This window comes from Tetrao urogallus (genome assembly GCF_951394365.1).
Source record: "Tetrao urogallus genome assembly, chromosome: 6".
Taxonomy (NCBI): Eukaryota; Metazoa; Chordata; class Aves; order Galliformes; family Phasianidae; genus Tetrao; species Tetrao urogallus.
The window spans coordinates 58959858-58987857 of NC_136819.1; the positions used below are offsets into that span (position 1 = coordinate 58959858).

Genomic DNA, 28000 nt, shown 5'->3' on the forward strand with positions numbered 1-28000 from the left:
TGCTTGAGCAGTAACTATCCACAGCCACACACCAAGACAGTACTTCAGTCTTGAATCAGTGTGGAGCTCTGAACATTGTTGTCTGGGCAAGGAATAAAGGAAAGGCCAGGAAGAGGAGTCCCATTTAAAGCCTAACAGCCAGTCCAAAGAGAGTTCCACTGCCCTGCTTCAGACATGTCTTCACATCCAAGAAGAGAGCTGCCTGCCAAGGAATCAAGGAGGCACTTCCAAACAGCAAATTGCTAGATGGGAAATAGCAGGCATCAGCAAAAACCTTCCCAGGCAAACAGATCTGGTTTGAGATAGCTCTGGCTGCTCTTGAAGATGGTTATCCAAAGAGCGTACCAGAACCTTCTGTAACAGTTCAGGTGATGAACATGTCATCCAGACACATTAAAGGAAACAATGAGAACAACAGATGACTTCAGTTTTCCTGTTACAGATCCAGAGAGTGACTCGTTCTGACAAAGCAAGAGGATCCTGTAATACCATCTGCCCAAGTAATGCACAGGGATCCTACTGTCCAAGGTCACATAGGCAGGAAGGCCTCCAACAGCTTGCAGCATTCAGTAACAGCTACTTTGCAAAGCTCTGTGCCCAGTAACCGAGCTATTACATTTCTGTTCCTGAGCAGAACAAACTTTTTGGGCAATACAACGTACTCTGTGCATGGCAAAACACACAACAGGTCTCCGTGAGAGAGGAGAATGGAAGGGAATCCCCTTGGCTTGCAGAGAGCACAGATTAATGCCTGACTTACAGGCTGCTCAACTCTTCCCTTCTCCAGAAACAACAATTCCATACAGCATGGAGAAATGCCCCAGTCGTCTGATCCAAACACTTGGACGCCTCAGGCTAAGGGAGGAAAGCAGGAGCTGAAGTTGGCATTCAAAGCCTTCTTTTCCTATGAAGTGTAGTTGCTGTCAAACAGGGAAGGAACATGAAGCAGACTGAAGGTAGCCAAACACCAAATGAACCCCAAGAACAAGTGAAAAGCAAGGAAGGATAAATGAGAACATACGCAATGTTCATTACAGCTTCCACCTTCAACTTTCCAACGTAGAAGGGAACACTTGGATAAGAAGGAGAAAATGCAAAAAATTAAAGAGCTTACTCTTCTTTTTGAGATTTGCCTTGAATATCATTTGCACTGGCAGCAGGCACTGCTTCATACAGTAACGAAGGGAACTGGAACACAAAGCTGGTGCTCAGTATGAAGAAAGTATCAGTAATTTACACTCTTGTAGCACTTGTTTGCGAGACAGGCAGTCAATCCCATCCATCTTCAGCCAGGGACAGATCACCACCTACACAATGTATTTCAGCTGTGGCTGCTGCTAACCTACTTTGCACAAAAGGAACCTGGTAATTATTGCAGCCTGCCGAGTGCTATTCCCTCAGCAGGAAACATGTTCAGCCAATTATCTGCTCTGTGCACCTTGTGCCTCTTGGTCCTATTTTCTAGGACAGACGTCCAGATTTTCTACAGTGATTAATTCCACATTTTGTTCTGCTCTATCTTTTTATACCACCCTTGTTTTTCCTTACTGGGTGCCGCCTGGGTTGTGTGCAAAGCCCAGATAAGCACACCTTACAGAGGCATGGAAAAAAGTGATCAGGAGGAGCATCATGGCTGTGCCTGCAGCAAGGCAGACTCACAGAGAGGTGAGGCTGAGGATGGTATGTGCAGACTGATTTACTGATACTGATCCTTCTCCTTCACATTTCTCCCATGAAGGATGCTGAAATGGGAAACTGTTTCGCAGCCAAAGAGGAAACTGATAATTTCTGCACGATCTTGTAGCTTGCTTCCCCATATCTTCCCCACATCAAGAAGTTCAGGCTTCTTGATAATAAGAAATTCTGCGTTCAGAAGTGCTTAAAATCCACAAATACACTTTAAGTGTAACTACTTGGATACTGAAAGATAAAGTTTCTCAAGTCTTTCAGAAGCTTCTTCCTTCAGGGCATTTGCTGTTGGTCCTTAAGGTACTGAAAGCACCTAATAAAAGAGATTGTGAATGATTTCCAAGTATTTGTAACAATTAGCTGTTTCATCTATCTTGTAATCTTATGCCAGTGCCATGTCAGTGAACCACCTAAGGAGCCATTTCTCTTTAAAACTCATTTTCCTCCACAAGTTTTTGCAATTATAAATCACAAAAGAAATTACAGAATGGTTGAAGTTGGAAGGGACTCGGGGGGTCCAAGCATCCTGTTCTTGCTTTCTCCCTTTCATCCCTTAACATTCTCTAGTTTTCAAGCACTTCTGTTTCACTGTAATTTCCAGCAGTATAAAAGATCTCTTTCCTGTATTAATAGAAGCATCAAGCCTAGACATCACAGCTCCAGCCTAAATCCAGTACAGATTTATCACCAAACACTTGGTGACCAGCATGCCAGCTGACACAGGCGTATCAGAAGCCTTCAGCAGACATTAACGTTTGCTTCTGCTTCTTGTAGCTCAAGTTTCTGACCCTCAGTCATTGACTCTATGGGAAGCTCTATGGAGAAGGATGAAACAAAGATCTGATATGAAGGACAGACATTTAAAGGCAGGACTGTGATGTGAGGATGTTGAAGAAAAAGAAGGCAGCATCGAAGCAGAATAACACAGCTGCAAGGTTACAGCTGTTAGAAGGGCACTTCTGCTCTAGACCCAAACCGATGTGAGCAGGCACTTTTGATATGCTGTAAGATAACAACATGATACAGCAGCTTGCAGAGTGCTTACAGAAAACACCATAATCCTCTTACCAGTGACACAGGAGAAGAGAGCAGATTTATGGTGGAGAGAACTAGGTCTCCCTCTGGAAAGCTTTCTTGAATCGCTCGGTTCGTATTTTTCAGCAGTAATAAACATTCGGTGCAGCTCTGGATTTATGCCTTCTGGAATCATCCGTGGGCTGTGCTGGTAAAAATGAAGCATTTTGTTTCCTGAAATAGCTTTCTGGATGTTTCTTTTGTTGGACTGGCTTTGATTGTAAGTCTGTAAGAGAAAGGAAAACGTCATACGTTGCTGAAACGCACAGGGCTCGATCAAAAGCAAAAGAACACCTGAGTGTCTGTGAGGTCTTCCACACAATAGCAGGGGTTGGAAGGGCCCTCTGGAGATCACGCAGCTCAACCTCCTGTCAGAGCACGTTGCACACACGGGCATCCAGTTGGGTCTGGAATATCTCCAGAGAATGCTCCACAACCCCTCTGGGCAGCCTGTCCAGCGCTCTGCCACTCTCACAGCAGAAGTTCTCCCTGGTGTGATTACGGAGCTCCCCGTGTTTTGGAACGTACTGTAATGCATTTCTATCACTGGCCCTTTTCCTCCTCAAATGCAGATAAAACAAATCACGATGGCCAGTTAGGTCAACAAAATGCTGCGTTCATGTTCTTGACCCGCAAGTTCAGGGCTGGCAGCATGCATCCACACCATGGGAACCACAGCAGAGCAACAGGATTTGAAGAAAACATAAAGCAGTGCAGTTCCACAGACAATCTGATCATGGTTACATCAGAAATAACTTGCGAGTCCTTTTAATTCCTTCTTTTTCAAAAGCTTCCACAATAACACACATCAGTCAAAGTAAATTTGAACTATCATCTCTTTGTACCCATGCAAGACGTGCAAAGCAGAGTAAGAATCTAAGAGGCACCAAAGAACAGTGACTGTTCTCTAAATTGCAGGCATGCCTTAAAACTCCTGACTACAAATAAGACAAAACACAAACACAACATGCAGCTGTTTACATTCTGTCAGACGGCCAGAAGTAGGCACAACGCTTGCAAGAAATACAGCTCTTGCCTGGAGGAATCTGCCATCTACAATAGATACAGGGATGATGTAAACTGGATTACATCAGAATGAAAGGAGGTCAAGCAAATTAAGGTATAAAGTCATTAGTTACTATCATACGTGCTTCAAGGCCTTTTAATTACACTTCCTTTCATTGCACAACAGAGAAACCAAGATGAGAATGGAGAAAGTAAGGCATGAATCCAGTTCCCACAGCACATCTCTTGCCCTCAAACACTGCTCTGAGCACTGCTGGAGGCAGGGCAGCAGCAACGTTCTTTTGACAGCTCCAGTTGGAAACCAGGACTCGAAAGGATGGACACAAGGAGATGCTCCCTGAATAAAGCTGGAAGGTGCTATGGTGAGCTTCATTAAGCTGCCCACAGGCATTCTGTTAAACGCTGGGATCCCAGCATAGGTTAAAAAAGTTGTTTTATGGAACAAAATTTGAGCAAGATTTTTGAGTAACACAGGAGAACTCTGTAGAAATACAACTGCTTAAGGGAAACGTCAAGGAATTCAAGGGATTATATCAATATCCCATCAGAGAGTGGAACCTTCAGTCTTCATGAGCAACATAAGAAAACATCTCTTTACAAATACCATTCACCTCCATTTTAAACTCTCTTCCCTTCAAATATGCTTCCCCCTTTCTCCCCCCCTCAGACAGGACCCTTTTGACCAATTAAATTCCAGCTACCTACAAATCTAAATCAGAGGTACATTGTTGATAGGAACAGATCAAATATTAGTAAGACTCTGAAACCTGGGCTTTGCAATTAGCTTACAAAGATCTTAAACTTCACCTTCATGAAAGCCAACCCACCTGAGAACCAGCCAAGCGACTAAATGAAACCAAACAACAAACAACAAAATCCATTTTCAGCCAGAACAGCGATAAAGCCTACAAATGCCTGGCATTCAAGATGATGTTGCAAGGTGAAAATGTGAAAGTGCAGCTTCATTTCACGCTGCGACCAATCTGACCAAAGAGAGCTGCCCCAGGGATTGCCAGGCTTTCTCCCACCTAAGCACTACTGTGTCATCTCGGGTCCCAAGCCCGTGGTCATGCAGCTGTGGGCTGACCCTGGTCAGGCTGCTGGTACAGCTGAAGATCAGTTCCCAGCTCTCAGCTTAGCTCTCCCAGGTACATTTGTTTCCCAAGGGGCAGCCGGCACTCAGAGAAGATTAACTGTACTCAGAGCTGAGTGCTGAGATTCAGGAATTTAGCAAAAGTAGATTTCCACTTAAGCTGATCTCTTCAGACCTCATACGCAAGCTGCTGCCACTAAGCACTGCTCTGAGAGCGCGGTGCGTCAGCAGCTCAGAGCGAGGCACTTCCAGCCCCAGCCCACAGCACTGCATTCTCATCTTTTCCTCAGTCTGTCCCCTACCCTTGGCAAAAAAACCCTGTGCTTTCTGCATCTCAGTTCATCATGGACAAACTAAGCGCTTTTAACAACAAAGGCTTCCAATCACACAATCATGAATGCTGGGGAACAGCTCCGAGATCCCCAAGCCCAACCCCAGCCCACCCCACCATCCCACTGCCCACATCCCTCAGTGCCACATCCCCACGGCTCTGGGACGCCTCCAGGGATGGTGACCCCACCCCAGCTGTGCCACTGCAGCACCGCTCTCACAGAGAAGAAATTTTTCCTAATATATCCAACCTGAAAGTCAAAGCCCTTAGCACTGAGCAAGCACACGCATTTTCTGATGCCGTAGGCCACGATACCTTCCAGCGCGGTCAAACAAGACATTGCTGAGAGCACTCCCACGCAGCCCAACTCCTAACACAAGCGCCCCGTTCCAATCCAAGCCCCCCATGCCTCCCAGTGAGGATGCAGCTCACGCTCACCCGCTCCTCGCGCCCCTCGGCGAGGATGACGACGACCCGGCCCTGCCGCTGCCGCCCCGTGCGCCCCATGCGCTGCACCAGCCGGATTGGGCTCTTCTGGGCATCAAAGCAGATGATGAGATCGACTTCCCCAATGTCCAAACCTTCTTCTCCCACGCACGTAGACACCAGGGTGTTATAGCCACCCTCGCGGAAGCGTTTTACCACCTGAAGAAAGGAATGGATTTCACAGGTTAGCCTGGAGGCCCCTCATGCACGCTTCCAGGTTCAGCCAGGTTTTGAAAAAGAAATAAATTTATATTTTAAACCTACAAAACTCAGTCAGTCTTCCCGAATGTGTTGATTCCTTCATTGTGATCAAATATCACACACTAATACTATCAGCGCAGCCCTTCAATTCTAAACCAAAAAGAACACCTTATTCTGACTCTAACCATGGTATTTTTCTAAAATTGATCTTCCAAGCCTTTCAATTATTATTTTTTTAAAACTCTGCTCCATCAAAACTTAAAGATACATCTTATTTTCCTATCTACGAGGAAAAAAAATCCCCAAAGCAAGTATTTATGTTTGATCATAGAATCACAGCATGGCCTGGGTTGCACAGGAGCACAGTGCTCATCCAGCTCCAACCCCCTGCTGTGTGCAGGTCGCCAACCAGCAGCCCAGGCTGCCCAGAGCCACATCCAGCCTGGCCTTGGATGCCTGCAGGGATGGGGCATCCACAGCCTCCTTGGGCAACCTGTGCCAGTGCCTCACCACCCTCTGGCTCAAAAACTTCCTCCTCAGATCCAACCCAAACCTCCCCTGTCCCACTTTAAAACCATTCCCCTTGCCCTGTCACTGTACACCTTGTAAACAGCCATTTACATTCTGTTTAGTGAGTGTAGTTTTGGATAATCTGAAAGCAATTGAACCACCTAGGAATTTATCAACGACATCTGACGTCTCAGTCATCACCACGCAACCCATATTAATAACAATATCTTAATTTATACAATTAATGTTCCTTATAAATACTTCCAACTTCAAGATTCAGCTGCTTACCTCCAGCTGCTCCTTTTGGGTGAAGCCCTTTGTGCTCTTTCCTGTGGCGTGCCCAACAAAAGTCATCACTCTAACAACTGGGCTGAACCGGGACAGCATTTCTGCAATTTCTTGCACACTATCCCGAAATGATGAGAAGATCATCACCCTGGTGTCCACAGGTGTGCTTCCAGAAGTGGTTTGATCTGTTTAATTAAAGAAAGGCAGAAAAATACTTCTATAAGTGATACAAAAGCAAAGATCTCCCCAAAAACAGAGGACATCCCACAAGTTACACACTCACAGCTCTCATCTGAGTCAACAATCACAAGATACCCTTCACCTATATGGCATTTTGATTTTTCAAATAAATTTTATTTCAACAAAATTATTTTTAAAATAACTAAAAAAACCAACAAAAACAGTTAAGTTAATTAAAAAAAATCAACAGTGGAGCAAACAGTTAATTATGAGCCCTTCAGCCTCCTTAGGCTAACCTGAAATTCCCAGAAAACGCTCCCACATAGACCTGCTCCAACAATTCCTCTCTGGAATCGAAGCAGCATTCAAATTTTGGAGAATTTGCACCAACTCTAGTGAGAATGGCTGATGTCTGAGGTAATGTTATTAATGCTGCTTTGAAAGGCTCAAGTTTGGTGGCAAGTATCTTGAAATAACATGAAAGATGCCTTCTTCCGAGGAGCGTACAACATGACTTCGGGACTTCACTGCAGAGTCCAGAGCAAAACAAAGTCAGCTGGGCATAGCAGTGAACAGCAGCACAGCAGCAGTCCAGCACAGAGCATGGTGCAGTGCAGGGATGTGTAACAGCTTTCTGTGACTTACTGCCCCAAGCCACACCTGCCTCTACAGCACAGGAACCCCATGACAGCAGAAAGGTTCAAAACCTTCCCTTGCTCTCTTACTCTTTTGCTTCTGAATGTTCTTCCGTCACAATCACTTGTATCTCCCAGCTCTGTGGCAAAGACAAGCTCTGCTTCAAAGCAAAGGCAGAAAGACCTGCACCTGTATTAGGTTTCTTAGCAAGGTGCCTTTAACCAAAAGCATATCTTCATGCTACACAGAGACAAAATGTGCCTCCTAGACACTTCTCTTTTTAATACTTTATTTTAAATCACATAGGGATACTTTTAGAGCACAAGGCTCAGCAGCGAGACAACAACAGCATCTTTCCTAGTGCGACGAGGCCAAAGCTGTCTCCCTTCAAAAACTTCAACTGCATTTCAATGCTCTATTAGAGTTCATCAAATTTCTTATGAATATCCATCAACAGACCAGGTAATCTGCAGTGAAACACAATCTAGAGCACAAGCCTGTAGCCAATTAATTTCCTTAGCACAGTACCCACCAGAACAGCCTGCCTACAAGAAACACCTGAACAAATGAAATCAGAGGGCTCTTCTGTTCATTTCTGTCAACAGCTTCAACTGTTCACTCCTTTTTCTTTGAGCTGTCAGCACTTACCAGAACATCCCATCTTCCAGGACTTGAAGTGCTCTATTACTATTTCCTCCAATTTCTTTAATTTTGGGTGACTGTAAATAAATTCCTTTTTATTTTCAGACACTGAAAAAAAAGACAGAAAGCAATTAGAGATATAAATGAAGCTGCCACAACTATAAAGATTCAGTGAAGTTCTCCTGCTTTTCTCCTTTTCTCCTGCTACAGTTCTCCAGTATCACAGAGTCACAGAATGGTTTGGGTTGGAAGGGACCTCAAGGATCATCAAGCTCCAACCCCCAAGTCAGGCATACAGATTCCTGGTGCCTGCACTCACTGCATTCACCTAAACAAAAACTGAAGTGAACTACTTACTGAAGTATGTTTGTTAAATCCAGTTTTTTAAAGCATGCTGTTATCATGTCACAGTCACAGTGTGAAAGGTATACAGCCAAAGCATAATATTTCAACCTTTCATTTGAAATCAAATTAAAAACTTCAAATGCACAGCACTCATGGGAAGGTAGCTAAACCCACCGAGAGATGGGAAACACCACAAAGAGTCTGGAGAAACTGATCTCAAATAAAGAACTATATAGCCAGGTGTATCAAAATGCACAGCTTCCTGCATCTACAAACTGTGCAGAAATACTCAGTGTTTCCATTAAACAGAAAGTAAATATCCTGTCCCTAAAGGGGAAACACCAACCTGTTCTACTCTTGTGAAGATTTCCATTTGCTGAAGTCTGACACATGTCTGAGAACATGTCTGCCAGCTGCTGGTACAGCCTCATGAAGTCCTCATTGCGACCAAGTTCATTCTTTGTACGAGTTAATCCTGTGCAAAAGAAGTTAAAACACCTCAGCATTCAGACTCCAGAGCAAATCTCACTTTTGCAGTCCAAAAGATAAACTTCTCAAAAGCAGTGAACTCCTTTCAAGAGCTAAGTGCCATAAGTTGGCTTAGGAAATACAGCAAACGTTGTTTAGAGTCGGTATTTTCTCAGGGAAAATGCCACTGGAGATCTGAAGGATGAAAACTATTTGTAGGAACAGAAGCCTGGGGTGCCTGGGTAAACTGAAAGCTCCTACCTCAACCATTCAGCAGGAAGAAAGCTGTCCAGAAATGCTGTGGGTTTTTTTTTAACCAACTGACAAGAAAGAAACCTCGTTTAAAAGCTCAAACTAACAAACCAACAAGTCTCTGGGATGACTTTCTGACAGTGCAGAAAAGAATTTTGTTCTATTCAAATCAGAAAGCAAACGTACCAAATGCAGAGCAGAAAAACCAGTTACTAAAAATATTTTCCCTCTGTCATCTTTTAACAGCAGATGTGAATTTGAGGGGTCTGAGAATTGAGGAAGCACATGAAGTGCTCCCCAGCACCAACAGGAGCTCTGTGCCATCAGAGAACAACAACCTGAAATCAACTGTAAAAAGGTCAGAAGCATAGAATTCACAAGACAATATATTAGCACACACACAGCATAAACAGACATTCTGCAGACACTGTGGTATGTGATAGGCACTGCACACCTTCGGGTCACACACAGGACAAAGCAGTGCCGTTTTAATTAAGCAGTGCTTTGGGCAAAGTGCTGGCTAAGCTATCCCAAATTACGTGGCCAGATGACACACATGCAAACGAAAACGAAGCAAGAGACCACAGAGCTTCATCCCAGGGCATTCTGCACGGCTGAAACCATCCCCTCCCTGACACAGACTGCAGTTTGACACTGCCAAGTGGAAATTTCTCAGCAGAGATGTCAGAACCAAACCAGCTGCAGCTTCATATCTCCCTATGTGAGATCCTGCACAGCTGGGATAGAAATTCTAGTGTGATGTACCCCCATTTATAATCTTCTGACAAAGGTGCTTGAATCATGCATACGCTTTAAGAACTTCTGCTACAGGGGGAGTTCAATACTGGGAGAATTGCTTTACCGAGCAATTTTGGCTTAAACAGTTTAGCACTTTATCTCTGTCTGTCCTGAGGTATTACTGCCTCTTAGTTTGTTTTTTGTGCCTTATTTTTTTTCAAAATTACTGCTGTACATACACGTGCTTTCCCAAATATACCCCATCTGTAACGCTGAGTTAATGCAATTCCTAGGGGGTCAAAGGAAAAACAAACACCAATTAGGCTTGCAACCCACTTGTTATATTAATTGATTTGTATAAAGCTAGCGAGACAGATGAGGTAAATTAATTGAGGAACAGTGGGAAAAAAAGGAAGGATGCTTCTGAAGACAGCTCACCTTTTGATCCATCCATAATTCCACAAAGGTAGATGAATAACGATCGCACTCCCATTTGCTGCAGCAGCTCATAACCATGATATAAACTGATACAGAGCGCAAAATCTCCTTCAATTATGCCTTGCTGCATCCCCTGTGAAAATACAACCAACTCATCATTACATGAGATGATAAACAGCAGGAATCGTACTGCCATTCTTACAACAAATACGAGATGAGCATCTGAGCAACAGGGCCAAAGAACAAAGCGATGCATAGCAAGTGTCTGCCTGCCCAGACCTCCAGCAGGCAGGTTACAGGACTTGGGCACCCCATGACAACTGACAGACAAGAGGTGCAGTCATGGCATTTTGAAGGGAGGTGCAACTTTGCTCACCATGAACTACAGAGCAATTTCTCAAAACAATCCCAGTTGGGAAAAGCGCTTCTTCTCTTTTTAACTCTCCCACAGTAGAATCAGGAACGGTGGAGCAAGTAGGCCTGTTTTATTCCAAAGCTAAAACCAGAATGTTACATTGGAAATCTAAATGCCCCAAAAAACCTCATCAACTCCGAAGTGCTGTTTTTTATTTACTACTTTAATGTAGTAAATGTTTAACTAAAACGATTAACTTCTGAGTTTAATAACACGAAATAAATGACGGCGCTTACCACGTTTTGAGGAGAAGGGTTTTTTCTGTACTGATCTCTCGCTAGAATTATCTGGTACTTGGTGAGGCTGGGAATGTCCCGCCTTGCTAAAACCCCCATTTTGATCAGGCGTCCAGCAAACGTTTCTAGCACCTGCAAACAGAAGTATACAAGACATGTGAAGGTTAAAGATGTTCAGCCTCCTGCAGTAGTTTTATTTTTACATCTCTGGTACAGCAGGATGCAAATCACTCATTTACTTTACTTGAAATGTTGAATTGTTCATAACCAGGTGGTTTCAAAGTAACTTGTTAGTGTACCAGACACAACCATCACAGTATTTTACCACAATGCGGTTCCCTACGGATCTGTGCCCACCATGGCAGCTCCTCCACGTGCTGCCAACCCCAACCTTCTCCACATGCTCAAACCAGCACCAGCAGACGACCGGCCCAGGTTGGAGGTGTGTGTGGCAGGGGTGGGAGCAGAGGTGAGCAGCAAGGGATGAGCAGAAAGCAGCCGGGCCCACAACACAGGCTGCCCTGCTTCCCTCAGCCAGCAGGCAATTTATTTTTACACATCACATGTACCTGCTTTCCACATTGGTGAAACAAGGGAGCTGACCTTCACTAATTCACCGTAATCTTGTTTTTCCTCTTTGTTTCTCAGCCCTCTGCGGTCAGGACTTATTTATGTATTTATTTATATAGACTTAGCTTTGCAGGAGCGCTAACTGTAATAATTGGAGTAATCAGATTTGCTCTGCAGAATGACTTACAATCCACCAGCCCACTTGGCGAGCAGAACCCAAAGCACTCGGTGTCCTACGGCACGACGATACGCCTGCCAAAGGCACCCTGACCTGCGTGGCAGCAGGCAGCCCCTGACCTGCATGCGGTGCTTCCCTGCTCTGCTGCAGCCTGCCCCAGCTCAGCCCAACCACAGCGCAGAGCTGCAGCCTAACAGCCCCTATCCCCTGTGCTGCTTCTCCCAGCCTGCTGAAAATCGAGTCTGACTGAACCAACGGCGACATTCTTTCATTCTACACACAGTGCTGACTTAAGTATGTCTGCAGTTTCTGAAGATGAAATACCCTAAGATGAAAACCAAAGCCATTTTAAAACTGTGATGCATGTTTGAACACTAAGTAACAACGCTCCGCTCGTCCTCCGCGTGCGTTTCATGCTGTACTGGGTTTTCAGAGCCCATCAAGTTGCACCAATATTACTAATATCTGCACTATTCATACACCGCCAAGCAGCAGCATTTACTTTAACTGCTCTCTGCTGCTTTGGTTGTTTTCATAGCTTGGTGCTGCCTCAGCTTCTTGCTCTGTGTACGGTGCCTGCATGGCACGAAGAGGTAAATCCCGAGAAAAGGGAGAGGCAATGATTGCCACCACAACTCCAGCGGTATTAATCACCCAAAGAAACAAAAAGCACACAGAGAACGGTGATAGGGCAAAGGAAAAATTGTGAAAGCAGAAGCTAAACTGAGAAAACAACGCGCTGGGGAATTTCCATGCTGCTGGCTGTGGGCCCACAGCTCTTTCAAAAACAACTCTCTGCAGTCGGCAGCTAAGCGGATTACAACAGATAAAGGCTGCTGAGAAATAATAGAAACACGGCCTAAATTCCAAACACCGGCGCACCTCAGGCTGCCGTGGGCCTTTGGACAGGAACAGCACAGAGTCACAGAATTGCTCAGGTTGGAAAAGACATCAAGGATCATCGAGTCCAACCCCAGCCCAACCATCCTACCCCAACTCTAAGAACATCACGGCCCTGAGCACCACATCCAAACGGTTTGTAAGCACATCCAGGGATGGTGACTCAACCACCTCCCTGGGCAGCCCATGGCAGTGCTTCACAGCCCTTTCTGCAAAGAAGTGCTTCCTGATATCCAACCTAAACCTCCCCTGCTGCAACTTGAGGCCATTTCCCCTCATCCTGTTCACCTGCTCACCAGTGAGAAGAGACCAGCCCCGCTCTGCTGCAATCACCTTTCAGGTATTGGAAGAGAGCAGCAAGGTCTCCCCTCAGCCTCCTTTTCCCCAGCCCAAACAGCCCCAGTTCCTTCAGTCTCTCCCCATAGGCCACATTCTCCAAGCCCTTCACAGCCTTGTTGCCCTTCTTTGCACCTGCTCCAGCACCTCCATGTCCTTTCTGTACTGAGGTGCCCAAAACTGAACCCAGAACTCGAGGTGAGGCCTCACCAGTGCTGAGTACAGGGCAGGAGTTCCCCAGTCCTGCTCACCACAGCATTCCTGTCACAAGCCAGGATGCCACTGGCCTTCTTGGCCACCTGGGCACACTGCTGGCTCATATTCAGCTGCCTGTCCATCAGTACACCAAGGTCCCCTTCCATCAGAAAGACAGAATGTAGAATATACATACATATACACACATATGTATACATACACACACAGAAAGCCACCCAGAAGCCTGAACTGCTCCTTTTTTTAGTGGGATACCACCGGCACAGCACTTCTTGCTCCCATCAGAACCCAAGCAGTTAAGTGATGAGAACACTGGAGATGCTTAGGATCAAGCTTTGGTCACAACTAGTGGAAATGGGGTCAGTCTCTCATCACAAAAATATTTATTTAGAAAAGAAATTAATGCTTTAATTAAAAATTAAAGCCCACATGAGTATAATATCTCTGCGCTGGTTTGTTATTTCCTACGCTTGTTGCATAACTTTTTTGTTTTTTAATTTCCCATTACTTGTATTTTTATGTTTCTTCTCTTGACCTGGTTTATAACATGCAAGAAAATCATATTGGCACTGTTTGCTCAGTGTCCAATTTAATCATCTTCTGCAAAACAAACCAAGGAAGACTATTACAAAAGACAGCAGGATCCAGGCACCTGGAGCTTCAAAACTAACAGAACAGTAAACATAACCTACTTAGAAGAGATACAGAAACAAGCACTACTCAGAGTGATTGCTTTTATCTGGTCTCCCTACCTTTACTTTTAATTGAAAAGATAATACTTCTGGATTAGGTCTCCTGAACCTTTCCAAAACATTGACATGTTACATTACACTCATTTAGATGAATTTCTTGCTAGGACTAATGACTTCTTCTAGCTTGCTAAATGCAATTAAAAAGGCTGACAGATTTACTACCAGTATATACAAGGCAGCCGGTGAAGTTACCCATACTGCACTAAAACTGCCAGGAACACAAAGGTTTTGGCAGAACAAGAACCTTCCCAGCTCCAGCCGTGCCAAACACAGAACCTATATGCAAGGACACAAGGCTGCAAGGTGTGACGGAGAGCTACCATGACACCTGTCCTGTGCAGGAACACCACCGTGTCCTACATCTGCACATGGCCTCCTGGGACACGGGGCCAGGCAGCTTCACAACACCCCTCTGGGTCTGTTGTGCCCCACACAAACATTGCACTGCTCAACTCTCAACTCTGGAGTACCAACTTTTCAACAGAGTGAATTAAGAAAAGAAGGAAAGAGGAGGCTTTTCCCACGTCTGGACCCCACAGTTCTCAGTTGGAAAGCTGGTTGAGCAGTGTATTTGCCACAGGTCTTCAGGGAAGGGTTCTGGTTGTACCGTGCTGGTGGAGTGATTTTGTAGGAAGGCGTGAAGGCAACAGGGGTCTTCCAATATCACATAGAATCACCTAGAATCACATAGAATCAATGGAAACGACCTAAAAGATCATCTAGTCCAACTGTCTCCTCATCACCACTGCCACCACCAGCACTAAACCATATCACGCAGCACGTCATCCAGACGCCTCTTGAACACTGCCAGGGACGGTGACTCCACCACCTCCCTGGGCAGCCATTGCAGTGCCCGATCACTCTCTGAGAGAAAAAGTTCTTCCTCATGTCCAAACTAAACCTCCTCTGGTACAACTTGCGGCCACTGCACCATGTCCTGCTCGTTGCCTGTGAGAAGAGGCCAAACCCCTCTTCACCACAGCCTCCCTTCAGGAGGTTGCAGAGTGCAGTGATGTCTCCCCTGAGCTCCTCTTCTCCACACTGAACATTCCCAGCTCCCTCAGCTGCTCCTCATCAGCCCTGTGCTCCAGACCCCTCACCAGTTTCGTTGCCCTTCTCTGCACACGCTCCAGGGCCTCAAGGTCTTTCCTGCAGTGAGGAGCCCAAAACTGAACACAGCACTCGAGGTGTGGCCTCACCAGAGCTGAGTGCAGGGGATGCTCACCTCCCTGTTCTGCTGGCCATTCCTAATGCAGGCCAGGATGCCGTTGGCCCTCTTGGCCACCTGGGCACACTGTGGGCTCATGTTCAGCTGAGCATCAACCAACACCCCCAGGTCCTTCTCTTCTTCACACTCACAGCCACTCATCCCCAAGCCCATAACGCTGCATGGGGTTGCTGTGCCCAAAGTGCAGGACCCGACACCTGGCCTTGTTGAACCTCATCCCATTCACCTCAGCCCAGCCATCCAGCTGATCCAGATCCCTCTGCAGGGCTTCCCTGCCCTCAGGCAGATCCACACCACCTCCCAGCTTGGTGTCATCTGCAAACTTGCTGAGGATACAATCAATGCCCTCATCTAGGTCATCAATAAAGATATTAAACAAGATGGGCCCCAGTACCGACCCCTGGGGGACACCACTTGAAACGGGTCACAGCTGGACTTCACTCCATTCACCGTGACCCGCTGGGCACGGCCCTCAGCCAGTTCCTTACCCAAAGAAGGGCAGACCTGTCCAGGTCACAGGCAGCCAGTTTCCCCAGAAGCAGCCTGTGAGAGACCATGCCAAAGGCTGTGCTGAGGTCTAGGAAGACATCAGCAGCCCTTCCCTCATCTACCAGACTGGTCACCCAGCCGTAGAAGGAGATGAGGTTGGTCAAGCACAACCTGCCTTTCACAAACCCTGCTGGCTGGGCCTGATCCCCTGGACACTGTGTACATGCCATGCAATCTCATCCAAGATGATTTGCTCCATAACCTTCCCTGGTACCAAGGTCAGGCTGACAGGCCTATAGTTCCCCGGATCCTCCTTATGGCCCTTCTTGAAGATGGGAGTCACATCAGCAAGCCTCCAATCCTCTGGGACTTCACCAGTTAACCAGGAGCACTGATAGATGGCTGAGAGGGGCTCGGCAATCACCCCCGCCATGGGGTGCAGCCCATCCGGTCCCATGGACTTGTGACAGTCCAGACGGAGGAGGAGCTCTCTGACTGTCTCCACGGAATCGCTGGGGGCATATTCTGAGCAGTGTCCCAGACTTCCAGATCAGGGCATGAAAAGCCCAGAGGATAACTGGTGTGGCTATTAAAGGCAGATGTAAAGAAGGCACTGAGGACCTCAGCCCTCTCCTTGTCCTCAGTGACCACATTCCCTGCTGCTGAGATTTGGAGCATTCATTGCTTTGTTTTAGGAACTAAAAAGGGCTGTGTTTAACAAAGTGTCATGCCTTGGGAGGGGTAACCCTAACATCCCCTAAAAGCTCCAGCAGGAACTGTGCACCACCTGTGCAAACTGTAACTCAGCTTCAAGTGGAAGAGCCCAGGGACGCCAGCAGCACAGAGCCCCATGGGGGGAGACACAGAGGGATGGAGCAGCTCACACACTGCTCACCAGCTGCAGAGAGCCCTGCACTCCCTGCACACAGGAGAACAAACAGCTCATTGGCATGTCTGGGGAAACCTCTCAGATCAGTCAACGAAGAGGACAATTATTAACATAAAAAGGTGTGGGGCTGCAGCAGAAGATGGCTGAGGAAGGCACAGGAGCTGGTGCTCAGTTTGAGTTACTCTCTGTGAATCTCAGAGCTGTGACAAACGAGCAGTAGACTCTAACTGTAAGCCAGAAGAGTGCTGTTACATGTAAGCTTTGTGCTGACAGATTCCTATCTCCCTTAAAGCAGAAATACAGAAACAGGGACACAGAAGGGAACGGTGCTTTTAAGATGATCTTCTGATTCTCTAAAACCAGTACCGATCAACAGACAAAGCATCTTTATTCCTCTCAAAGTTTCTTTCTCACATTGATGCTAATTCATAAAATCACAGAACGGCTTGGGTTGGAAGGGACCTCAAGGATCATCAAGCTCCAACCCCACTGCCGTGTGCAGCGTTGCCAGCCACCAGGTCCAGGACCAGATCACATTGCCCAGGGCCCAGCCAACCAGGCTTTGAACATCTCCAGGGACGGGGCACCCACAGCTCCTCACCATCCTCTCAGTGAAAACCTCCACTGACATCTACTCTCAATCTCCCTTCCTTTAGTGTAAAACCTTTCCCCTTTGTCCTACCGCTGTCTGCCCATGTAAAGAGTTGACTTCTCTCCTTTTAGTCTCCCTTTTAATATTGGAAAGCCGCCATGGGGTCTCCCCAGAGCCTTCTCCTCTCCAGGCTGAACACCCCCAGCTCTCAGCCTTTCTCCATAGGAGAGGTGCTCCAACCTCTGAGCACCCTCTGGACCCACTCCAGCAGCCCCACATCTCTCTGTGCTGGTCCCAGCTCTGGATGCAGCACTGCAGGCATGGCCTCACAAAGGCAGAGCAGAGGAGGACAGCCCCTCTGTCAGTGCAGCCGGCCTTCCAGACTGGAAGTGCACACTGCTGGCACAATCTTCTATTACAGCGTATTTCACTTATAAAAAAGGCCTACAGTTTGTACTTTTCAAGTAATTTCACTGAGAATATTTTTCCTCTGTTACTTGAGAGGTTATAAAAAGAAATGGTATTTCTATACCGGTCTGTAGTTCAGTAAATGGCATCTCTTTGCACATAACAGAATGCATTGTATCCTCAATCTGCAAGGCTGAATATTTGTTCTTCTTGTATATACAGAGAAATAACCCTCAGGAAAACACCAGGAATGCAGCACTAACAAAACCACCAAGATCCAGCAGCTACACACAACATCAGTAAGTTGCAGGAAAAAATAAGCAAAAAAAAAAAAAAAAATCAGCTTTGTTCAGCTCTAGGAATAGTCCTATGCTAACAGCCCTAACAGCACCAGACACAGACCATGGCACATCTTCAGCACTCTATCAGGCAGCTTCTTGTACAAAATTACCAGGCACATCACAAAATAAAACCAAATGAAATAAACAAAGAGCAGATCTCCGAAGGAGGATCTGAAATTCCTGCTAGCCTCTCTCTTGGAGCAGCCACTTACCCTCCAAATGATGCCAGAACAAGGGTTGGAATAGTTTTCTGTTACAAAGCATCAGAATCACTTCTGCAGGCTGAGGAGGAGCCTCTGCACACTGAGCCCAGAAGTCAGCCCATCTCCAGAGCACTGACCAGCTGGGAGCCATCTGAGGTGCTACGATTAAATTGTAGTAATTCAACTTGCCCAACCATGCAGAAATTCCCAATCCTCACAAGTGAAGTAGGTGCTCGTACTGCACTGAAGCACTGTTCAAGACGTTACCTGTGATGCGGATGCATTCATACAGTGACTTGTTTCATGATACCCACCTGCAGCCAAGCAGCTGCCCCACATAGGAACAGCTTGATGAACAAAGTCTGATAACACCCACAGCTCAGCTCCCGTCAGCATGTGCTCCACGAATCCCGTGATTCAGCACATCAGGAGCTGACCATGAAATCACATCACCAAGCAAGGCTGTCAAGAGACAACCTACCTCGGCTGGCCACCTTTGGCTGGCAGAAGGAACGCATCGCAGAACTGATTTCAGTCTGTTCTGTGCCATTACGACCAGCGAACTCCTGCTCCTAAGGCAACTAATACTTTGTTGGATCAGGGAACGGAGCCTGGGAGGGAGAATTAAGTGTCACATCTCACAGACAACAGCTTCATTCCCAACCCATGTTCTCCTTCCCCTGCAGGCATCTCAGCAGCGTATGGGAGAGATTCCTTTCCTTAAAGAAAAGTGAAAGGCCCATGGCTTCCCTTTCCTGCCTGAGACAAAGGGAGTGCAACTCATATTCCAGTAGTGTTGGGAACCAAGGACAGGCAGCTACAAGCAGGGCTGCACGCTCTGCACAGCCCACAGTCGGGTCCGGCTCTGGGACAGCCCTCCCACATTCCGGGGAGCTGCGTGCCTTTTCCTTTCCATAATGTGATATAGCCATCAAATCCAAAGCTGGATATTCAAGCACAAAATGACTCCCGGATTTTGTGTGCAATCAGCTTCCAATAACATTGCAGGAACTCCTGAAAAAAAAAAGATGGGTGTGCCAGGAAAGAAAGGGAGCAGGGAAAGGAAAGGAGTTGGGAAGGGAAAGAAAAGCAGACAGGAGAGAGAAAGGAGCTGGAAATGGAAAAGAGCTGTGAAAGGAGAGAAGCAAAAGAAAAAGAGCGGAAGGAAAAGGAGCTGGGAAAAAAGAAAGAAGCAAGGAAAGGGAGACGGGAAAGGAGCGGAGCTGGGAAGGCGAACCTTCCTTAATACCTGAAAGCACACGAAATGCAAACACCCTGACAGCTGCACGGCTGGGAGCTGGCAGCAGCAGGCAAGGCAGAAAGGCAGCTGCAGACAGGTGTGTAAAACACACGCACACACTCACACGCACGCACACCTGCTGTCCCCGTGCCCGCCCCCTCGCTCCCGCCCCCTCCGAGCCCTTCATAAAGCGGCTCTGCACACACGGCGCGGCACGGCGCACCCGGCGCGATGGAGACGGGCGGCTGCCGCATGAGCGGCGCGGAGCCGAGCGGCCCGGCCGCCATCACGCTGGAGGATCTGGACGGCGTGGCGGAGGAGAGCGCCGACTCGGCGTACCACAGCCACGGCAGCAGCCTGGAGGAGGAGGGGGCCGAGCGCATGGACGACGAGGAGCAGGAGCGGCTGCTGAACTACTGGCAGAGCGTGGGCAGGGGGCACCAGGTGGACGTGCCCCGCGGTAAGCCGGCCGAGCGCGGGGCGGGGGGGCGCGGGCGGCTCTCCCGTCGTTCGCCTTCCGAGCTGCGGGGCGTCGAGCCGTTTCCGCTCACTGGAGCCGATGGGGCCGGCGGCCTTGGTTAAAAGTTCAATCGGCCGCCTCCGAGCTACGGAATGGTAGAACCGCTCGGTTGGAAGGGCCGGCGCCAGTGATCCTATGATGTTGTAGGAACGAGCCTCAGTGGGGCGAGCCAGAGGTAGGCCGTCTGTTCTTAAACGTAAGCCATCTTTCAGTGCCAGCTTTCAGTAGACTAGAGGCTTACATTTGCTTTTGACAACAAGCTGCCAGGTTTGTCCCAATGAAAAGTTCTGTATTTTCCACGTTGAGCATAGAAAAATCAGAGAAGCTGTAGCAAATAGCACAGCTCAGCGACCACAAGCTGCCTTTTGCAGTGTAACGCTGAGCAGGGATCCTCAGCACTGCTGCTGGGCTCCTAAGCAGCCTTCAAAGAGGGGGGAGGCAGCAAGCCCCAAAGAGACTGCCTTAAGTTCTGCTGAAATGGACCCGCCGCTATTGACGCTCCTTCACTCCGGCACAAAGGGCACAAGCTCACTTTCTCCCTTTTCAAGTAATTCCCAGAAATTCCATGTTACATTTCTGATGCCTTAAGAAGGAGAACTGATGGCTCCTCGGGTACCAGAACACCTCGAGCCTGGCTGAGAGCTGTGAATGCACAGCACCAGCAGGGCAGCCCTGGGCTCCAGTACTCACTGTGGGGTCCTTAGGATAGCAAGCTGAGCATCACAGAATGGTTTGGGTTGGAGGGGACCTTTAAGGTCATCTGGCTCCAGCCCCTGCTGCAGGCAGGGCCACCTCCCATAGCCCAGGTTGCTCACAGCCCCATCCAGCCTGGCCTTCAGTGCTTCCACGGAGGGGCATCCACAGCCTCGCTATGCAATCTGTTCCAGTGTCACATCACCCTCACAGTAATTAATTCCTTCCTGATACCTGGTCTAAATCTACCCTCTTCCAATTTAAAGCCATTTCCTCTCATCTTGCTGCTACCTGCCCTTATAAAAAGTCAAAAGTGGTGCACATGCCAAAGTAGTATGTTGCCACATTTTGGTTACTACAACAGAAAAGGTTTGCTTCATAATGTGAAGCAGGTATTACAAAAATCAGGAGAGGGCTTCCTTCAGGTCCTGCCTGGAGCTGTCAGAGAGGGTTGCACCTTACCTAGCAGAAAGAGCCTGTCAGATTAGCTTGCATGCTCCATTCTAAGTACAGGGGAACTGTTATCCCCCAGGGCAGCACGCAGTCAGCTAGAGCATCCCCAGCCTCAGGATTCCCAGAGGAAACATGGATGACTCTCTGTGAAGAGAAACCCACCGCTCTACCCATTGCAGCTGATGCTGCAGTGCACACAAATGTGGGATTTATTTGCTGCCACAGTGGTAGCTGTGCAGCCAGGGCACTGCAATCTTAACAGCAGAGCATATGCTTGCTGTAGCCTAGTGGTAAAGTCTGTGAAATAAGAGCAAAACTGCTCCTGTCCATAGTTCTGGGCCGTGCAAGCTTGGCACCTTGCTGCATGGTGGCAGCACGCCTTGGAGAAAGATATCTTGCTAGTAGCTTTTGTTAGTACCTTGTAAGGGTTACGGAGCAGCATCACCCTCCTACAGACATCGTGAGATTAGAACACACGCTTATAGGACTGCCATACCAATTTGTCACTGTTAGCAAGACCACAGTAATCCTGCAGTGAGACTAATCAGCCTGTGCCAATGCAGCCAAAAGGAAAGTACAGGTGTAGGATGATGCAATACGGCTTTCTTGGCTTGAGAACTCCATGTATCCACTCCAGCAGAAGCAGAAAACATGCTGCAGCAGTTCCTTCACATTTCTCAATTCTAACTTCAACACAAGATTAACAAGAGAGCTGTTAAGCATGGAAAACATCCACTTGCTGTAGCGTTAGGCTATCTAAAGATCCGCAGCATACAAAGCAGCATGTTCTGAATTGAGCACCCTGGCTCCAGATCAAGCTTCAGATATTGACTTGCACGTGATTTTCCATCAGTTCCAATACACTCCCCATGCTGAGGTTATGTCACATGGGCAGTAGCACATCTGTGCAGATATGTGGCTGCTGGGCACACAGGGAAGGATGGAAGGAAGAGGCTGCTGTCAAGTGTGCATCATCTACAGAAAGCCCTTTGTAAAGATTAGCCTCTTTCACAAACCTACCCACAGCTTGGGATACAATTATTTCATAACCGTAATTTACAATTTTAAAATGTAATTAAACCAAGCCCTCACCCAGGTGCACTGTTACAACTCGTTATCATCTCGCCTCATTTTGTCACACCAGGATTCAGGTTCCCAAGCCTGGACTGAGAGAGCATCTGTATGTGAAACAACTCCCTTGCTTTGAGCCATGAAAGCTGAGTGCTGTGCAGGGCTGAGTATTCACAGTGCACATCATGCTGCTGTGCTGGTGGGCACGGATTTGTGGAGTGAAGAGTAAAACTGAAGGGACTTCCATTGGTTGTAACTGTTATCCCGTGTGTTAACATGCAGAAAAGAGTCTGATCACATTTGTCAGTGAAAGAATAAGAAATAGAGTTAAGGTTTCCAGGGCCTTAAAAGATCTTCTAATTTGCCACTATAAATCAGAGCTGAAGCACAACGTGCTATTTTTTCCCTCAGCATCCAAGGAGGTCAATTTTAAATGTCATTACTTGCATTTTAAATTTATTTCTCAATGCCATTTACAAAAACAGGTTTAAATAAGCTAAAGTGTATCTTTCTGCCCTTATTAATAGGATCTTTACTGCTCCAAACAGCAGTAGAGCCCACACTGAGTGCCAGGAGATGCAGGTTGATTCCCAGCTCAGCTCCAGATTTACTGAGTGACACAGGCAGGCCCAGTTAATCCCTCTGCACTTTAACCCTCTCCTCTCTGCAGCTCTGTGCCCCCAACACCCTGCCTCCCTGCTGAGGGCACTGGGGCACTCGGGACACAGAAAGGGGATCTTCAGTTGAAACTTCCAGTCCTTTGCACACCCGTGTCTGACACCGGGGGGACGTATGGCAGAAACTCACAGACGTGTTTTCAATCACTGTACAGGAAAAACAAGTTTCTTAACCCCTACCCAAGTGCACAAATGCTCGTATCAGCCCAGCTTGGAGAAACAAGGGAGCAGCTCCTTTGGCAGAGAGGCTCTGCGTCGCCAGGCACAACCCTGCGGCTGAGCTGCTGAAGCTGCCTGTGAGGGCTGGCCAAAGCCTATTTACCAACTGCAGCCAGAGGCAAACACAAATACATTCACCCCAGCCATATTTAAACTGCAAAACCCACAGGGGGACAGAAGCACAGGGATGTGCTGGTATTTCACATGTGAGTACAGATACTGACCGTGTGAGCTCAGCTGGGAATATAATGATTAATACAGCTGCTTTGCTCTACTCCCACCTTGCTCTTGGGCTTCACTTTGCTGGAACATCCACATCACTGCTGGCTTCCACCAGCAGCCCCCTGCCCCTTCCAGGCCTCTCACAGCCCACACCTGATGTCCTCAGCATCCAGCCACAGACAGTGGTGGGCTGCTGGGTGGATTCAATGATTTCAGTGATCTTTTCCAACCTGAATGATTCTATGATAAAACCATCATGCACCAAAAAGAAATAGCCTCAAATTAACACATGCACAAAAAAAGTTCTATTCTAGTTCCTTTGTTAAACAATCACATCTTGAGAAGATGCATTTCTTCAGTGAAGCATGCACTGAGGAATTTCAATTTTGCTCTTATTTCTCTTATTTCTTTAATTTAACAGGACACTTTTCTTCTCTCTTTTCTGTGGTTTTGGTGCTGTTAAAGAAACAAACATCTTACGATCTTAAGAGTCATCCATCTCTGCAATTTCCCAAGGGCAGGGGTTCCTTAACATACCCAGCACACTGGGTTTGATCACAGGCAGTGTGTTTTTCTTTACATACACAGTCAGAATTTTCTATGCTAACTTCTGTCTGCTGCCTGTTCTCCATCACTGCATCCTGAGCACAGCTGTGATGGGATCGAGGCACTCCCATCCCACCTGCCCCACCTCATGGGCTGCTCTCAGCATCCTTTACTCCCACTGTACACCTTGGTGCTCTCTGCTGATGTACAGATCACAGAATGGTTTGGGTTGGAAGGGGCCCTTCAAGGCCCTCTGGTCCCACTGCCTGCAGTGCACAGGGACACCCACAGCCCCATCAGTGCTCACAGCCCATCCCCTGAGCTCTGCTGTCTCTGGGCTGGGACACCAGCACCTCTCTGGACACCCTGTGCAGTGCCTCAGCACCCAAACCCTCCCAGCTGTGCAGCCTTAACAGCAGAGCTTGCATTACAAATACCTTGCGTTTGCAAACAAGAGCAGCTGACACAATTTACTTTCTCACGTGAACGCATCCAGCGCTGAAGGATTTGCCAGGATGGGCAGCACCATCTGCACAGAGCCAAGTGGGCACTGCCAAACCCCCCAGGAGACACAGCCGTAACGTACAGCACACAGACCAGAGCTGCTGACTGCACCTGGTGATACGAAAGCACTGCGTCTGCTCCCATTCAACCGACAGAAAGCAGCGTGAAGCGTTCCACTGCTGTCTCTGCAGCTTCACATCTAAAACTGGGAATGCTGTCTTTTGTTGCAGATATGGCAGAGCCCATCCAGCAGCTGACCCGGAACAACAGCCCCCAGGAGAGGCAGAGCATCCCATTCACCCTCATCCAGCGCAAGGAAAAGGTACCCAGCCCCTCCCAGCTCCCTTGGTAACAGACTTGGCAGTATCCAAACTGAGATTTGAAAGCTGTGCTCCTTTATAAAGTTACCTACTCAGGATTTTTGGCATTGTAGGTGCAAAGCGTTACATTCACACAACTGCATTTCATTTGTAACCTGTCGCCATTTTTTCAAGCATGGGCAAACTTTCCTGTTTTTATTAGCTGGAAATCAGAGGAATGTCAGAACACAGAGAGGTATCACAGTCCTTGTGACGTTTCAGAACTAATTTAACAAAAAAACCTCCTATTTTGAGACTTGAAACAAACCCAGCATTTCCTCCATCTAAAATAATGCACTTGCTTCTTTACAATCATGGTAATTAAACACCAGCAGAGGCTGGAACTGGAAACAAAAGTTGGGAGTTCTGTGTCATGGGCCATTATCAAAGAGAACATCAGTTTGCAAATCCATATCCCACAGCCAGCTCTTATGTAGTAAAACCTTCAAGTTTGATGAAGTGTGATGCCCAGCAAGTTGGGCAAATGGCAAATCAACAAACCTCTCCTTATCACTTACGAAGATTTCCTGTCACATTTACTTTAAACAGAGCCATATAATTCGAGTTTATAAATATCACCACTTGACTGTATTTCATTTAACCAGTTCAGGACTCCCATTACAGCTTGCATTTTGCATTAACCTTACAACTTACACTTTGCATTTACACTGCAATGAAACGCTCAAAGCAATGTCTCAGTGCTGCTGTAATAAATAAATACTCAGCATCACAAGCTCCTGAGATGGCAGTTTCTTTAAAGAAGAGCCACCTGTGAGTCTGCCAAGAGATCCCTGTCCATGCTCATTGCTGCAACCCCTCCTGGCCGATATGAGGAAGGACTGAAGTTTGCATAACCATTTCAGTGACAGCAGAAAAAGATGCAGCTCTTCCTGCTCTCAGGTGAGATGCAAACACTGTGCTGGTTTTGAGAGCCTGCCTGCTGCATGCCAGCCTGGGCCTCAAAGCACACAGCGTGCCCAAGGCACAGCCAGCACCAGCCTTTCCAATCGTTCCTTGTGCTTGCTGTTCTCTAAAGAACAGCATTTCTTGATGTCAAGCTGCTGAGTAACGTATGACTTTATGACTTCTGCTTGCTTGTGGGTTTTTAAATTAGTGAATTTGAAATACAAAACCATGATCCTCCTGTGCCTGCAGCTCGGAGACCTGCTGTACGAAAAGCGTCAGTATGGGAAGGCCAAGTGGGCCTGCATAAAGATGAAGGAGAAGCAGTACGAGCAGAGCATCTGCCTGGGCTTCATGAAGCTCATGAGGTACATCTGTGAGCAGAACTCCTCAGGTATGGTACCACAATTCTGCATTAGAGTAAAAACAGCAACGTGTGTGCATTGGCTCCTCCCAGTTAGACAGATATTTGTTATTTTCCTTTTCCCAAGCAGACCACCCCAGTCAATGGACATTTTCACGCCATACAGCCTTTCCAGCACAACATCAACCAGGCAGCTCCCCCAGCACACCTGCTATTAGAGAGCACCTGAAGGAGACCAGCCCTCCAAGGCTGCGTGGCACTGATGCTGGCTGGCTCTGTATGCTGCCAGCCAGGCCCAAGGCCTTTGCTGCAGGATGCCATGGTGTAGCTTCACAGCAGAAGTGGCATTGTGTGCTCACAGTTTAATGCTCAAGAGGCAGAACGCGATGCTTGCCTCGCTGCAGCTCATGAAACTCAAACTGTGCATGACATGAAACATGCGTGCAGTTGAAGCTTATCTTCCAAAACCATAATCCAGTTTTAACTCAAGAACTGTCAAGGATGGCAAGTGCACCGTGCCCTCGATTTTCATTTTTCTACCCTCCATTAAAAAGTACTGCAGCCTCCAACGCCTTGTTCTGCCCTAGCACACGTCAAGTCAATCCTTCATTTTCTTTCCAAGAAACTCAAACCATTGCTCTCCAAAGTTTGTCCTTAATCAGGTACCTTCCCTTTCCCCGTCCTGTTAATGCTTAAATAATTGTAAAAATGTTGTTCTGGCTCCAGAACAGTTCAGTGCTGTTTTCAGTCTGCACAGAGAAGCTAACTGCTCACTCCCGATCATCACTGCGATATGCACCCTCATAGCTACAAATTCATTTACTGCAGCACCACACAAATGAAGCACCGTGTTTGTCAACAGCAAACCCTACAAGAACTCACAGTGCAGACCCCTGTCCTGTCTACGCTTTGTTCCCAAATACTCAAAACATGACACAAGAGCAGTATGCAAGATAAACACAACCATCTCAAAATGGAGGAAAGTAGTTAAGTCAATTCACACGTGAAGACAGGGGAGCTCACTAACTGCTGCGTTTTAGACAGATATGCAAACCTATGTACAAATTGAAGTTCTGTGTATATACACACACAGATATATACACACAGCCACACACAGATGACAAGGTTTAATTCAATGCCTCTTCCAATCTGGAATGCAGAAACCCACTTTCTGAAATATCACACTGAATTCCTTTGCAATGGAAACCTTTCTTCTCAGCAGTACTCCCTTTCTATTGCTCACTGTGAGCTCAGAAGCCAGGAACAGCACACAGGCATCCTTTTGCACTTTCTAAAAGCCATCTGTGTCTCCTCAGGGCTGTACCTGGGGATAACCATCCCCATTGTGACCATCGTCCACACCAACGAGTCTCAGTCAGAGATGAGGCAGGCGGTGACGGTGGCATACTACCTGCCCCAGGTGCTGCAGGATCAGCCTCCTCATCCTTTTGACTCCGACATCATCATTGAAGAATGGCCTTCTACTATTGTTTATAGCAGGTAAGAAACGTTTTCGTTTTTCAAACCAAATTCTTAAAGCCAACCAACTTAAAACGTGACTTCCGGTAACTTTTCAAAAGCTGCCTGCTGTGTGAAACGAGGGCACTCAGCAAATAACAGCTACCAACTCCCCTGGGAGAGAGATGCGTGTGAATATACGGTGTAACTGCTTCCCAAAACAGAACATTCTGTGTAGCTGGGACAAACCATCCAGCGTATCACTGAATGTACTGAGTTAAGGAAAAGCGTTACCTGGCTGAGGTCAGCCACAGTCAGTGTCACTTGTGAATCACGACCAAGTAGCTTAGAAGAGAAAGCGACGCTTCCAGGCTCTGGAAAAGATGCAGATGTTAAAAAAGAACCTGATACGAAGTTGCTTGTTACAGGAGCTTCAGAGGAATCACCAACGAAGACTCGATCATGAGAGAAATAAACCTGCTGGCGGAAATCCTGGAGAGCCCCGAGCTGTGCCTGCAGGACACGTTCATCATCGCCGGCTACACAAACCCCGCTGCTGCCAACAGACACAACGAGATCTGGTTCCTGCAGAGGCCATAGCCTCCTGCTCCTGGTGCTCAGCCC

The 28000-nt window shown here is 47.3% G+C and overlaps 2 protein-coding genes across 2 annotated transcripts in view; one reads left to right on the plus strand and one right to left on the minus strand.

Annotated features, from left to right (window-relative positions):
• Positions 1–28000, minus strand: part of FANCM (FA complementation group M) — a gene marked incomplete at its 5' end in the record, with an annotated part of 59753 nt that overhangs the window by 25165 nt on the left and 6588 nt on the right. Inside the window, 7 exons of the mRNA XM_079537778.1 lie at positions 2758–2989; positions 5652–5858; positions 6699–6883; positions 8163–8264; positions 8848–8976; positions 10398–10530; positions 11049–11180. Coding sequence (XP_079393904.1) covers positions 2758–2989; positions 5652–5858; positions 6699–6883; positions 8163–8264; positions 8848–8976; positions 10398–10530; positions 11049–11180 — 1120 coding nt within the window. The remainder of the gene's footprint in view (positions 1–2757; positions 2990–5651; positions 5859–6698; positions 6884–8162; positions 8265–8847; positions 8977–10397; positions 10531–11048; positions 11181–28000) is intronic.
• LOC306947784 (heme-binding protein 2-like) lies at positions 19619–27976 on the plus strand (the record flags this gene model as incomplete). The annotated part of the gene is made up of 5 exons (XM_079537204.1): positions 19619–19847; positions 24523–24614; positions 25807–25948; positions 27235–27418; positions 27805–27976. The coding sequence occupies 5 exons, from the start codon at positions 19619–19621 to the stop codon at positions 27974–27976; spliced, it is 819 nt and encodes a 272-aa protein (XP_079393330.1).